The sequence below is a fragment of the Gavialis gangeticus genome, unplaced genomic scaffold (assembly GCF_001723915.1).
Source record: "Gavialis gangeticus isolate Ggan-Ray unplaced genomic scaffold, GavGan_comp1, whole genome shotgun sequence".
In the NCBI taxonomy this organism is placed as follows: Eukaryota; Metazoa; Chordata; order Crocodylia; family Gavialidae; genus Gavialis; species Gavialis gangeticus.
In genome coordinates this window covers 1,530,318-1,545,995 of record NW_017728996.1, presented here as the reverse complement: position 1 = coordinate 1,545,995, position 15,678 = coordinate 1,530,318, and the positions used below count along the sequence as shown (strand labels likewise).

At 45.5% G+C, this 15,678-nt stretch overlaps 1 protein-coding gene across 1 annotated transcript; it reads right to left on the bottom strand.

Moving 5' to 3' along the window:
- Positions 1–419: 419 nt before the first annotated feature.
- On the bottom strand, positions 420–15,401 carry EIF3J (eukaryotic translation initiation factor 3 subunit J). The gene is made up of 8 exons (XM_019503889.1): positions 15,309–15,401; positions 15,117–15,217; positions 6,691–6,754; positions 6,326–6,417; positions 5,758–5,872; positions 4,661–4,819; positions 3,487–3,560; positions 420–1,444 (listed from the first exon to the last, which is right to left on the bottom strand). Exons 1-8 carry the CDS (start codon positions 15,331–15,333, stop codon positions 1,313–1,315), a joined length of 762 nt encoding a protein of 253 aa, XP_019359434.1. The 5' UTR covers positions 15,334–15,401; the 3' UTR covers positions 420–1,312.
- Between the last annotated feature and the right edge of the window lie 277 nt (positions 15,402–15,678).

Below are 15,678 nucleotides of genomic sequence, written 5' to 3'. Positions count from 1 at the left end.
ACCATAAGAGTCCCCCATGAGCAGGTTACTCATTAAGAGCATGCTTCCTCAAAATCTAGACCGTGGCTGTTCCATATCTAGCAGCCACTATAGGTACTGAGGCTACAAGCCAAGGCTGCATCTCAAGACTTTCTTTCTGGATAACTCCCCTGAATAAAGCATAGCAAACACAGGTACATATGTCATATGATTACAAAAAAAATATATTTAATACTGCCACTCACCTCTCGTCTACCTGACAGACACTACCTGCATTAGAAATTAGCCATCATGGACCATTAAGCATTTAGAAATAAAGTGACAGTATTACGAGTCTCCTAAATCAAGCAAATCAGCTCATCCTCTGAGAACATTTCACTTGGACCAATGGAGCTGTGCCCTCCAGCATGGACTCAAATAAGTGCTCCTATAACACAGGCTGTGAAGTCCTCACAATAGTGATTTTATTAAATTAGTTGCTTTATAAAACATTGCAGATGTCATAATTGTTAACATAACAATTTGCCCAACTGTAGTAACTGTTGCAGTTTGCTAAGCAGTTTGGTTTTTTTGTAAATGAAAGAAAATGGCAGAGTCGTGAAAAGATCTACACAACCCATGAGAACAAAGGAAATCTCTCTCACACTTAAACCAGGCAGTTAACTATTAAAGAACCTGTACAGCTGTATTAGTAGAAATATTCAGATGAATGTAAACGAAATTGCTTATACTCGAGATACAAGTCATTTTTCAAATGCAATTAAAGAACTGTTTCCTTGTTCTGTTCTAGATGTCAAGCTTTGAAATAACAGTGGGTGATGTGTTTTCAGGTGCAGTATCCTCACTCTGAAGTTAGCAGGCCCCTTCACAAACCTATTAAAAACCTCAAGCTCTTAACTCAATAGACAAAGCATTTTTAATACTAAGTGCACACCATGCCCTTGCTGCAAACTGCTTTTGTTCACAAGATAAATCATTCCAGGAGGTACAGTTAAGGCTGCGTTACTGAACTGTGCTGGTAATAATACAACTTTTGCTGTGTTGAAATTCATTTCCAATTTAGTGGCTGTTACTATGAAACCAGATAGTAACAAGTAAAACATTATTAGAATTTAATTTAACTGTGATTTATGTAGACATTGAGTTTCTTCCTTTTAACCCCCTGGCAGACGGGTATCCCAATGCTTTAGCACCAATGTGTCAAAGGGTTAAATAACCAGCACAGAGATACTGCACTTTTGATTGTAGCATTTGGCAGAATTTAAAGGAAAAGAAATTATGCTACATGTTTAAGGGATTACGGGCAACAGAAAGTTGTAAGGGAAGATAAATGTCACATGAAGTCTTCAAAGTCTTGTACATATTCTCCATCATATCCTCCATAATCTGCCAGGTCATCTTTCATAGTAGCCTTCAAACCACCTCCAGGCACAACTCCTTTTTTCTTCTTTCTGGCTTTACTTTGCTGAGGAAAGACCAGAAATGTTTTGATTTACTTAAGAGTTCACATTAACAGCGTACAATATTTCTAAGAGATGATGAAGTACATGGGTAACTGGATTTAACTTATTTCAGTTCCCCAACTCTGATCTGATAGAAGGTGAACACTGTTGTCAACTGCCCTGCATTTCATATAATGGTGCTGCTGACTCCTACCACAGAAGCAACTGCATCTCAGTTGCCAGTAACTTACTCACGGCAAAGCCATGCTATTTCTGGGTTTCCTCTGCCTTCCCGAAGAGTGGCCTCATTAATCAAAATAGCAGCATGTATCTGCTGTTCAGCACAACATGGCTGGAGCTAAGGAGACACACTAAGTAAATGCAAGTGTAAGGTGTCTAATGTTGTACTGTTACTGCACTAATAAGAAGGAATCATTTTCTTAGGCCTTTTATATGGCTGCCAAGCAGAGTTGTCCAAAACCTTCCAGGGGAAAAGGTGGTGAAATCTTAGTCACAGGCTCTTGTCCTTTACCCATTAATAATTCTGCCTGTGTGCACTCTTTTTGGTTATAAGGTAAACTAACCTGAAATTCAAGTCTGATAATTTGCAGAAATAATGTATTAGAGGCAAGTTCGTAACACTATAAATACGTTTTCTGAAGATGCTCCAAGTAGTCAGATGACAGTACTGTATATTACTAAACTGAGGCACAGGCAGTTTCTTGCATACTACTTTGAACAGCTTTGGGAAATTCTTTTTGAATTGATACAACAGCAGAGAGGCCAGAACTGTTACAGAGAAAGTTTTGGATCCAAAGATATCCAGAGTCCACATTTTTACGAACAAAATTTAAAGACTGAAGACTGGATGAAATGCAGCTACAAATGCTAAAAAACATGGTAGTTAAACACAAGAAAACTACATTCAGAATACCACTGCATCAGCTTTGTACGTAGAAAAAAGCTTGTATTTCTAAAGTCTATTTCTGTTAGAAATGTGCAGTCAGTTCAATATCACAGACCTCAAGCTCCAGACTCAATATATCAACTTGAGGCATGAGAAGGTTTAGTCTTCTGTTAAAAGATTTTTATGGCAAAGTATGCACTGTTAATTTTCCCTGGCAAGCTACCAACTGTTAGTGGAGGATATGTTTATGAACATGCAAAGTTGCTATTAAAATAGGTTGTGCCCAGAAAGTTTCCCTTTCTCCAGTCACCTACCAGATTTGGATCACATGCAACGAGTTGGTTTATTAGACCACATGCAAAAACAGTGGCATGTTTACAGAATATGCATTACAGCTGGCACACAGTGGTTTCCTTCTCAGACTCCCCCGTACAGGTATTGAAATCGTATAAATTTCAGTTGTATCCTAGACAGCATGACTTGGATTTGACAATTAAAGTATTTGCTTACTCAGCATTTAAGTGGATTTTACAAGTTGTTATCCCACTGGTACCTGACTATACCACTCCTTGTAAACTTCTGTACATAAAATATTTCTCTACAATTTATGAATCGCAGAAGGAAACAATTATGTTTCGGTACAACAGTCACTTCTTTGCAATACCTTTTTCACAAGACACGTAGTTCTTTGGAGAAATGCCACAATTTAAGAGAACTAGGTAGCTGTTACCTGCTGCTTATATCGCTGACCATGCTGATCTTAGTTTTTGCTAAAAACTAACTTCAAAGATTTCTAATTATTTCTACAAAAACATTAACTGAAGATCTGGGGCTTCCCCACCATTTCTGAGCACTGACAAATGATCTATACTCCAGAATTAGTGCAGAGATGAGAGACGAGCAAGATACAGGCAAAATACTATTCACTTTAAAGATGTACTTTTTAAGTTTATGAGATTCAAATTTAGGCCTAGGACCCAAATGTGTAACTTCCAGTTCATGTCTCATTAATATTTAATTTATTTTAATTCAAATATGGGACTCCTCCCCCTCCCCATCTCACCCCCTGTTTTTACAAAGGCCACACTGTACAGTGTATATGGGGATTAAACAAGTTACAGAAAAAATCATACGGTTAGGAAGAAGCAGATGTCTTACCTTTTCTTGTTTTTGTTTTTCACTGCATAGCACTGTCAAAGAATTTGTGATCTTTTTCAAATCGTCAACTTCCACTACATTAGGAAGAGAGAAAGGGGTTTTTTTTAAACCAATAGTTTTCAGGAAATCATCATATCGCCAAAAAGGTAGGATAATTGCAGATTTTGATCCCAAAATTGAACAGATAATGGTGGAGTTCCCCCATGGGCAATCTTGATCCTCAGAACCGAAGTCCAGTAGTTTATAATCCCCTGACACATAACTTATATGTACTGAAATGTAAAGTCGTTAAAATTTTGTTTAAAAGAATTACTTAATATGGGAGTCTAACACTGGAGCACAGCCTGAGGAGCACTTTAAGCCTTTACCAGAGGTCTGTAATGGGGCAGAGTGTTTGAAGGCTTTTGGGAAATGGAGGCACCCAGGAGAAGTGGATGTTTTTAGGAACTTAAAGATCCAGCACTAGGCAGTCCTTCATGATGGAGGACTGGACCGTCTGTAGTACATAGTATATCACCACGTTCCCCAAGTTATCGAACCACCATAAACGTATATTGAACCAAACAGGATCAAGCCTTTATTCGGTATGAAGGACGGTACACACATAAACATAGGAAGAAAAGACATCTCAAAACACTCCTGGACCAAATATCTCGGCCAATCAGAAATGCAAATAGAAGCCAAGTTTACCATCCGTTTTATGAGTCAACTGTAAAGCAAACTACAGCTTTGTTTCAATGTAGTTAACTCTTGAATTCCAGAACACAAACTGCTCCCAAACTGAGTTCACATAACACTGGAAATTTCATTTTCCTTTCCTGCTGACCTACTTGCATTATACAACTCGGGGAAATGTTTTGCCACTCCTAAAAGACGTTTGTGGGTCTGTACAAGGTTTAGATCAAAACAAAATTCACCTGTGTTTAAAATGTGGTTCCAAATTGGTACCACCACAGGTAAAGGAGTAATAGAAACCTCCTTTAAAAAGATATACAAGACTTGATTCTTAACTAGTCAAAAGCATGGTCAATCAGATGGGTACATTATTTAATATAATACCACGTAAGTCACATTTCACGTTTTGCTCAATTAGCATGTTTTCAAATTTGGCCCTATTCTGTTTCCTGGAGCAATGGAGCCATGTGCTAGGAAATCCCTCTCAAATTAAACTTACATGAAATACATACGTCTCGAACTAATGTTTCCAAAAAACTGGCATAATGTAATGATTTTTCATACTGTGTAATTTTCTCTTTTAACAGTTTGCCGAATTCCGTAAAGTCGTCTTTTGAAGATGGATTCATGGCATCTATTCCACAAGTGTTATTTACACCTGCAAGGAAAGACAAAAGAATCAGGGGAAGGTCTAGTGCATTTAGCTGTGACCCTTTGCAAGAACTGCGAGGCCACACTCAGCAAATCCTTTAGCCACAAGGTAAGCAATCGCCACTCGCACTCCACTTCTTGTCCCTACTGAAGCACCATCACTGAAACTTGAGCTGTGCCTGCCAACTCATTTACTGTTTGGCTCTGCCATGCAAGACTCACTTAAACAACTACAGTTATTAAGCTACGTGGGATCTGTATGTGATTCTGGGGCAAAACTTTATCCTATATGTAATCTGAACTATCCACTGTAGTATTCAGTGTATTGTCTCTCCCCTTAAGTAAGGAATTGCAGGCCTCAAGCTCAGTGCTAAATTAGTTGGTCACTTCCCCTCTAATTGACAATTAGTATCTGGACTGTGGTTTCCATCCTCAAACCAAACACCCACTGGATGGTTTCTGCAGACACCAGCTGAAATGACACAGGGAAGAGTCCTGCCATCTCAAAAAACAAGGGTTCAGTTAAATAAATTTGAATGTGTACTTTTCAAACAAGTTTATTCCTCAACCATAAACCAGCACAGCTAAAACAATCTGTACCTTGTCCTTCACTGAGAGAATTGGCAAACACAAGTTCCCCAACCTAATTATGCCTACTGTTCTTCCGTATCTGCCTGTTCCGCAACTGTACTTGCTTTTTCAGCACCTAGCTTATTAACATATTTAATACTGAGCCACACCCAAACTGACAGCATTTCTGAAGAGCAACCCAGACAATTAGAAATGAGTAGTTCTTTCATGTGTTACTCCATGCAATGCAGCTACTAACTGGAAAGTTCAGTCAGTCAGTGGGGCCTGCTAGAAATTCCTAGCAGCAGATACTACTTGTGGTATTATACCACACAAGCAACTTTCTTGGGTGGGTTCAGCTGTATGCACACTTACCAAATGTTTCTTTTGCTAATTCAAGATCCGCCTCCTCTTGCAATTTCTTTAGCCGTAGTTTATCTGCTACCTGTTCTTCTGGTGTAAGTTCTTTAGGTTCCTCTGGTACCTCTAACTAAATATGCACATATATGTACAAGAATAGACTGTCATTCAAAACTCTTGGCAATCTTGTGCTTACAAATGATTCATTACAGACAGTTACCAAAACCGATCTACAGAACTGAGGGGCCTTGTATGTCAGTTCACACTGGAGGCATGTCATTTATGTTTTATATGAGTACTGCTGTGGGAAAATGCAATGGATTTTTCCATGCTGGTATTTCTTGTAGCTAACTGAGCAGTGTACTTCTGTTTGAAGTAGATCCACTTGAAATGCAACCTTTATTGCTAAGAACCCAGATGGTTCAGGCCTCAGGGAGGATGCATCAGGGTGAAGGTGCCCCAGAGGACCACCGACTACACATCCCAGGGACAAAACAACAAAAGTTGTTTCACTGCTCCATGAAAGCTGGTCACTCATTTCCCATAGGAAGGTAGGATCTGGATGCCAAGAAGAACACCTTACCCTTTTTTTAATCTCCTCTTGCTTTTTCTTCAGTTGCTTTTCTTTTTCTTTTATTTTTTCTGCTATTTTCTTCTTTTCTGAAACTTTGGTTTCTGTAAAACAGGAGATCTTTAAAAGTTCTCCCCAACACTGAAGGTAACAGGAACAAGAACATTGCACAACAGGGAAGAAAAGCATCATGAGTAATCTTCCAATTCAAAATCCAGAGGTGCCCAATATAAAAAGCTTTTTTTTTCTGGCACTAATAAACCAAACATATTTTGGTGGCTCTGTCCCATTAATCCAGCTTTACGTACTACAAGATGCATCAAGAACTCTTCCCCATCCTACATATCATGAAATATACTCCTCCCAAAAGTTCTCACCTTGTTTTACCTCCGTCTCTTTTACTTCCTCTTCCTCCTCCTCCTCCTCATCATCCCAGTTATCCTACCAAAGGAGAAAGGATATTATAATCAGAATATTAAACCACCAAAAGGTATCTGTGCAGAAAAGATTATCACAGATTTCAAGGAAAAAGCCAAACGGGGCCGATTCACATCTATTTCTTATTCCCCTCTCCACAATCCACTCACATCTTCCATAGATTTGGGTCAACAGGTAGAAAATCCTAATCTCCAATGCAAGACAGGTATAAAATAAGGAGTTTTTTTGGTGAATGTACTGAACTGCTTCACTAACAAGTATCCTTCATAAAAGGCAACTTTGGAATTACATTTCCCAATAGTTCCTGTATCAAGCCCATAGCCCTAAACTGAAGTAAAGCTCATCTTTTAAGCGAGGCATTCCCATCTTGGTGTAGGGACCTGAGTCAGAATGACACCACTGCATTCCTATTTAAGTCGTTCCTGGGGTTAATTTCTTCCGTCATCGTTAAAAACCTCCAGCTGCTCTAGTCTGAATACGTCTAGCTTCAGCTTCAAAGTTTCCAGATTTCACAGCTTTATTATGCCTTTTTCAGTTAGGCTAAAGAGCTGCCTACTCAAAAATCTCTTCCCCATAATCAAGTAATCTCTTGTCAAACTGTTTTATCCACGAGACAGTAAGCCTCACCATATAAAACACATATTCCAGAATGTGACAAAAATTCATGTCACTTTCTCCTAAACCTTTACCATTTTTTATCGAAGCTCTAGAAACACTTACAATAACGTTGTCTGCAGCTCTACCTTTACCTCTACTGGACATTCACCTACTTACTTATCATCCAGGGTTCATGCTGGCTCTCAGCCATTGCACCGCATTAGCTCACATTCATCTGGTAACCCGTGAGCTCTTGTTCGGTTCTGTCACTGCTTTCCAAGACACTGTCCCTTATTCTGCAAGCATGAACAGTCTGTTGCTAGATGGCTCAGAGTAAAACGCTATATTGTTCAAGCAAACTTATCTTACCCAGTGATCCAAACTGCTCGATAGAACAGACCTGTGCACGTCATCTGCAGCCAGAAGTGATATTATTTCATGACTGTTAATAAAAACCGACTGGGGATAATGTCTTTACAATTAAATGCTCTGACAGTAGTGCACTTTTTTGATTTAGTACTACATGACATAAAGACCAAAAAAAAAAAAAGCACTTTATAAACTCAAATGCTTCACAGAAATCTAAGTAGAGCAGTTAATTTATTAACCAAACTTGTACTCTCAAGTCTGACAGGATCTGTTTTCCATAAAACCATGTTAGTTGTCAGAATGCCCCATTTTAGATCTTCACTAGTTTGTTCTGATTTTGCCTGAAGCACAGGTGGACTTGCAAAAACAGCAACCCTTTTAATTTTACAATTATATGATCTGACAACAATGCAATTCAGCATGAAAATGAATGACTAACATCCATCAGCAGCACACTGTTAGTATGAGCAAAAACTAAGACTTCTAGTTTTAACTGTGATTTGCTAGTTAGAGTAGCAGCCAACATACCCAAATTCACTTACACACATTTCACACTGATCTAGGCAAGAGACTCAAGAGAGGGCACACCAATAAAGATTTTCTTGGCCGATACCGATAGCCAATTATTACCAGCCATATCAGCCAATACCAATCCCATAACCGATTTACAGGAATGCAGCCCGGCAGCTTGGAGAGCAGTGTCCTCCTGGTAAGTCTGTGGGGGAGTGGGGAGAAGGGGCATGGGGGGGGCCAGACAGAGGCCCTGGTGGTGAGGGAGGGAGCAGGGTAGGGACTGGCGTGCTGCCCAGCCAGGGCAATTAATGCAACCCCAGGGCTGAGAGCAAGAAGGAGCCGCGGGCAGCTCATCTGGGTTGCACGGGGAGGGGGTAGCTCCCTGCCGCTGCGCGCACCCCCTGAGGCATGGGGGTCATGTGCCCCCAGATTTTCACAGATTCATGGAAGTTTAGGGCTGGAAGAGACCTCTTGAGATCACTGGGTCCAGCCCCCCTGCTCTGGGCGGGAAAGACTGCAAGGGTCAAATAACCCTAGCAAAGTGTGCGTTCAAAAGCTACCCACAGAGGGACTTGAAGCTTCAGTCTCTTAATCCAAAGTCAGATGCCTTATCCATCAGGCCATGTGATCATCTGTGTTTGTGGATGGGGTGAGGGTAGGCTGCCTGCAGCGGGCTCAGGGCCAGGGGCTGCACCAGCCTCTTCCCAGCATGGGCACAGCTGGGAGCTGGGCAGGGTCAGCTGTGCGAGATGCATGGCAGTGGCGATGCTGGAAGGGGTGGCTACAGGAAGGGGGTGCTGGAAAGGAATTGGGGGGTGGCCTGTGGCTATCCCAAAAGCCTTTCCTAGCATCACCTCTGCTTGGGCCCCCACCCCTGCTGCCCTTCCCTTGGGAACCCTGCCTGTCCCTCCCAAGGAAAAGACAGCAGAGCAGAATGTCTTGAGCGGAGGTGGGGGGCCTTGGGGAGCTACGGCCACCCCAAAATTCCCTGTAGTCACCCCTCACCCCACACAGCTGAGCCCACTCCACTTACAGCCCCTGGTCCTGAGCCCAGTGGGCAGCCCACCTCTGCCCTGCGCACAAATCCAGGGGCCACATGCCCCCATGTTTTCCCCCTGGGGGTTCACACAGCTGGGATCCACCCCCGCACCCCCCAGACAAGCCACCCATGGCTTTGTTCTACTCCCAGCCCCAGGGTCACATTCACTGCCCTGGCTGGGCAGCATCTGCCCCTGTCCCAGCCCCACTCCCTTCCTCACCATGGGGGCTTCAATCTGCGCCGCCCCTACACCCGTTCCCCCCTACAGACTTACCAGCAGGATGCTGCTCTCCAGGCTGCCCAGCTACATTCATGCTGCAACGGTGCACATACACACAGCATTTATTGGTGACATTATTGGCTATACCGGCCAAAAAATAATGTTAATTTTCCTTTTAGCAGTGCTGATACAATATGCAACCAATATAGCATAAAAAGTTAGGGCTGGAAGGGACTTCAGGAGGTCACATCTAGTCCAACCCCTGCTCAAAGCAGGACCAGCCCCAACTACATCATCCCAGCCAAGGCTTTGTCTAGCCGGGTCTTAAAAACTTCCAAGGATGGAGACTCCACCACCTCTCTGGGTAACCTGTTCCAGTCTTTTACTACCCTCCTAGTGAGAAAATTCTTCCTAATATCTAACCTAAACTTCCCTTGCTGCAACTTGAGACCATTGCTCCTTGTTCTCAGTGCACCTCCAATTTAAACTTCTTTTCCACACTCCAGAAAGCTGGCTTGAATTTTCAGTAATAATCACTGCCTTGGCTCACAGCAATCTCAGCTACACCTTTTCCTTAGATAGCACTTTTATTACTATTGTAGGCACTGCTGTTTATAGGCTGCTTCCTCATCTGATCCCCTATCCTTTCAAGACATCTCTTGTAAAACAGGGTGCTGTGACCCTTAAGATTGTTAACAAGCATTAATGGGTACAGCAGATTCATATCCATTCACTACTCCCCTGTCCACACCCCTTTCAAGCAGTTCCACTCTGCTCGAACTCTGTAATTGTGGACAATTAGTCCTCTGCCAGGGATCTCTCTCTCATGCTACCTTACCAAATTCAATTCAACATGCCTAAGAAACATGGGCCTCAGTGTACTGCACAGACCTACGTCTCCATTACACCTGCTTCAGCCAGAAAGACAGAATGCGTTTCCTTCTACTTACCGAAGAGCTGGATGACCATGGTTTAATTCAGAGGACTGAACTAACATCACTAGCTGGTAACTTTGTGGACCTCAGAAGGTCATTTCCAAGACAAGCAGGCTGGGCAGTTAAACTATGGGCAGTCCTGGATGCCCTGGGAAGAGCTGCAGCAAGGAGTGCCTTTTTCCATTTGCAATTGTCCAGAGAGTGCAATCTTCTCTCTCCAGTGCACACCTCAACACAAGCATGGACAGTTGTGTTGTAACAGGTTAATTTTGTGAATCCACATTCCACATGGGCCTCTCCCTTAAGATCACTTAGAAGATGAAGCTGGAACAGCCTAATACAGCACACCTAAGTGGAACTGGAGCATTGGTCTAGCATGCTCCCAGTGTCCCATAATTTGCACGGGCCTCCAGTCAGCTTCTGGGTAGAATTCCACACGTTGCTTTAATCTACGAAGCTGGCAATGACTTGGCGCCTAGTTCACGAGACAGCACCTTCCTTCCTCCTCCTTCCCCCCTCATAGGTTGCCACAGTGGAGATCTGCAGAAGCACAAGGTGGAGCACCCCAATACAAATACGACACTACTGCTGGCAGGACACTCCCTAGCGTTGTCTGCCAGAACTCAGATATCAGTCTTCTAGTGAGGCAACAAACCCCTCATTTCCCCCCAGCTCTTCTCCAAAACTGTTGACAGAGCAGGACTATGGTCTATACATTTAAGGACAGTCTTTTAACAGCTCTTACTGTACGGGACAGGAGCCCAGGATACATTTTAAAAACCTGAGTAACTTTCATGAAAGCAGTGTCATTTCTCCTAGTCTTATTTTTTTTCATTGTTACCCCAACTAAGCAGTCCAGAAGTGACACCTTTCCAATGTTGACACTACAACAACTTTGCTGAAATCTGAAACTATTTCAGGGGCTTGTTTATACATAGCTGACTGTTCAGTTATAAAACTGATGCTTCCCTTTCCACATACATGATCCCAGGCCAAAGCTGCTAGCCACTGCTGCTTGTTACAGATCCATAGTCACTCTTCTATAAGTCTCTAATGCATGAAAATTCAGGTTGCAAAAAACCACCAAGAATCATCCCTTTGTTATTGCACCATCAGGCCGTAAGAACAAGTTATCACACTGTCTGAGTCTCCAGCTAACATTCTTGATGGCTCCATTTCACACAAAAGTAATCAAAGCAGCCTGGAAGCTGCTCCCCCGTACTGTGAAAAACATGTTTCTTAGTTTAGGCTTTGTTAAGCACAGGACTGCCCAAAAGTAAACAGAAGCGTCTTGGCACTAGGCCTGTCGTCCATATAATTTCATATTCCAGGTAACATTTCAGAGTAACTTCTTGCTACCGTAGGAAGACCTTAGTTATTAAGGGTCTGTAACTCTTAAGTTTCCTCAGCTTGCTACTACCATTAAGTTTTTATTCAACTTAAATGTTTTTAAAAAAACCACTTAAATCACCAGTAAGAAAACCTAAAAAATACCAAACCAACCAGAAGAGAATCTAGAGTTATATTAAAATAACCATACATGGCATAGCGGTTTTCACATTCTGAGAGACCATGATTACATCCGGTTACAGCCCTTTAAGAAGAAGCAGACAGCTGGGAAGCAGCTAGGTGGCTACACATCTATCTGACAGACATTTTGGCACAGGCAGGAAGTTGTTGAGTGCTTCAGGGAAAACGTGACAGCAAAGCCTTGCTTGCCTGAACAGGTTTGGGGGCTGTAAAATGCCAATTCAGGCTGTTACCCCTCTGTTAAAAAACAGCCTAACCACTGTGCACCAACACACGGTGTGGGTTATGCACATAGGAGAACAAGCACATCCAAAAGGTACAAACTGTTCAAAGTCTATTGTCCTTCAGATGTATTTAACTTCATTAAGATATGAGGTGCATTGATACATTGGTCCCATACTGAAATGGCACTGATATAGAGAAAAATGACTATTGGAAGTTGGCTTTTTTCGCCTGATGTGGCTGAAAAACATCCTGTGCATGCATGCAGCTACAGCATGCATGCGGTCGGGAGCACAGCACGGCAGCTTGGAGAGCAGCATTGGCTTGTAAATCTGTTGTGGGGGGTGCAGATCGAGGCCCCCATGGTGAGGGATGGAGTGGGGCCAGGGCAGGCACTGCACAGCTGGGTTGGGGCACGAGACAGAGCTGTGAATGGCTCATCCAGGGGGCGCTGGGACAGCTCCCACTCTGCATACACCCCAGGAGGCCACAGGAGGAGTGTCTCTGGATCTGCATGGGGCTATGGGGCAGCTGCAGCAACCCCAAAGTTTCTCATAGCCCCCCAAAATCTACCTCCAGTGCCACCACCGCCTGCCCCGAGAACAGCCTGGCCCAGCATCCTCTGCCAAGAGCCTAGCACTACCCTGGGCACAGCCCACAGCTGCAGCCTGGCCCACCTGACACAGATCTGGGAACACATGCTCCCCATGCCCTCCTGGGGTGCACACAGTGGTGGGAGCCATCCCCCCTGCAGGAGCTGCTCACGGCTCTGTCCCATGCCCCGCCCTGGCTGAACAGCGCCTGCCCCTGCCCCACTCCCTCTCTCACCACAGGGGCACTCCCCCACCCATGATCCTTCCCTCCCCCCACCCGACTTACCAGCCTGATGCTGGTCTCCAAGCTGCTGGGATGCATGTTGGAATCGGATCGGTATCAGCCAATATGGCTCCTTAAAAATCAGCCATTGCTATCAGCCCAAAAAATCTATCGGTGCACCCCTAACGAAGATAGTAGAGACCATTCACTTTGGTTTTTTTAATGTCTTCATTACAAGCAGTACCTAACCCAAGCTATGGGCAACTCTGACACAGTCATACACTTTGTACACAAGCTCCGGCAGTTAGTGCAGACAATGGTGGGGCACAGTGGGGAGGCAGGAGGGGTGAATGCCCCAGGCTGTGCAATATGCTCCCCAACCTGACACACCCTAGTAGCAAGGTGCTCCACTCACCTGGCACCTTCCTATTGCAAGATGCTTCTCTCCACCCCGCCCAGAGGCCCCACCTCTATAAAAGCCAAAGTATGCCCCTATCGTGCACTTCCCTGGCTGCAACCTGAACAGCAAAGGAAGTGCTGAAGCCCACAACTAGCGAGAACAAATTACCCTAATCAAGTTTAGAGCAGGACTCCTACTTGCACCTGTGTCTGGGCAAACCAGAAAGGAGGAACACACTTTTCATCATCTAGTCACCAATAATAAGACTGCCTACAGCAATCTCTCAGTAACCTAAATTCAGTGTTTAATTCTAGGTATTAAATTACCCGTGTTCATTCACCGACATGCACAAAACAAAGCGGCCTCAACTTCAAATACATACCGTCCCCTCCTACAGCTCGGAAATCTGCGACAGTTCACACTCACGAGCAGGCAACAGTGAAATCAGCTCCAAGAACCACCTCAAGTCACTATGTTGCATCTCATCACCTAATCCTATGTAGCACTGAAGGGCTGTCTGGTTTTCTGGGGAAGGGGGGTCTTAAGGCTAGAAGACATCTGCGAGGGCAGGAACCGTTTCTAGTCAGCAGACAGTGGCTCCAGATAGTCGCTTCTCAGCACCAAGCCCAGTTGCTTACATCTCCCTTTGGCGTCACCCCCATCTCATTGCTTCTCTAGGCAAAAGCCCTGTCCAACAGGATGCAACGTGCACTTCAGTGGGGAGCACGAGATTAACGCCAATTGGGAAACCGTAAAGCAACTCTCTATGGGGAGACCCGCAAAAAACTGAGAACAGACAGCGTTTCTCTGTACGCTGGAAAACGAGACACCTTCAGAGACGTCAGCACCCAGGCGCTGACTCCAAGGCAGGAAGGTAGAAATAGGAGAGAAAAAAGAAAGTTCATAGACATCTGCCCCCAAAAATATCCTTGCACAGTTTTGCTTGACATCTCATGCGCAAGCGTCCAAAGCACTAAACAAAGATGGCAAGAGGAGCGGGGCTCGCTTCTAGTCCAAACCCCCGCCCGAGGCAGGGTCGCCCCTGTCCAAACCCGCCTGGACGGTCCAGCGTTGACCCCCTGCGCCCACGTAGACGCGCAGGACAGCAGAGCAAACCCAACCCTGCTGCACCGCAGTCGTCCACGAGCAGTGTGGTTCAGAGCAGTAGTGAACAGGGTGCACAATCGCCCCTGGGTGGGGGCAGATCTCGCACCCGGTCCTGCTGCTTGGAAACCGGTCTGTGTGCGCCGACTTCTGTTCTCTCATGCACACACTAGGCACGCACTCCCTAGACACACTATACACACACTACACCCCCCCAAATACACCTAGACACACGTACGCACACGCACCCCTACACACAACACATGCACCTACACCCCTAGACATGCCTATACACACACGTATGCAACTACTCGCATGTATGCAAACCTACACCCCTAGACCCGCCTATGTACACCCCCAGACACGCCTATACACACACGTATGCAACTATACTCACGTATGCACACCTACACCCCTAGACACACGTATGCACACCCATACACACCCATAGACACACGTTACACACACACGTATGCACACCTACACACACACGGCCCCGAGTGCGGCCCGGCCCCCACTCCAGACAGGTGAGCTGGAGGCGGCCCCGCGGGACAGGACAGGCCGGGCCGCGTTCGAGGACACGCGTGTCCCTCCGTCCGCCCCCACGCCCCCCCCTGCACCTTCACGTCGTCCTCTTCATCCTCGCCGGCCCAGCGGTCGACGCCCACGCCCGGCACCAGCGGTTTAGCGCCCGGATCCGCCGCCTCGAAAGTGTCGGCGTCTGTGACGGGAGAGAGCAGGTGAGCGGGGGCGGGCGGGGAACGCGGGGGGGCGGCAGGGCGCGGGGGAGCGGCGGCGGGAGCGGCACCTACCCCACGAGTCCGCCTCGGCCGCCATCTTGCCTCGCGGACGGAGGGAGGGGAGGAGGGAGCGCCGCGCCGGACCGTAACACGCCGCGCGGGGCATGCCGGGATCGCGGCGGAATGGCTGCCGGGGGGCGGGGCGGTCTCGTCTCTAGGGCACTCCCCCTCTGCGTTTCTGAAGCGACCTCCCCTGTGGGGAGCCCTGGGGCTTCCCCGCACCCACGAGGGGGTCTCTAGGGCTGGGGCTCCCCCACAAAAGGGGTCTCTGAGGCTTGCCCCACCCCTGAGGGGGTCTGTGGGGCTGGGACAGCTCGTAGCCATTAGTGAGCTGAGCCCCCCCAAAGTTTTTAGATTAAAAAAAGTAACCCCAAATCCACAC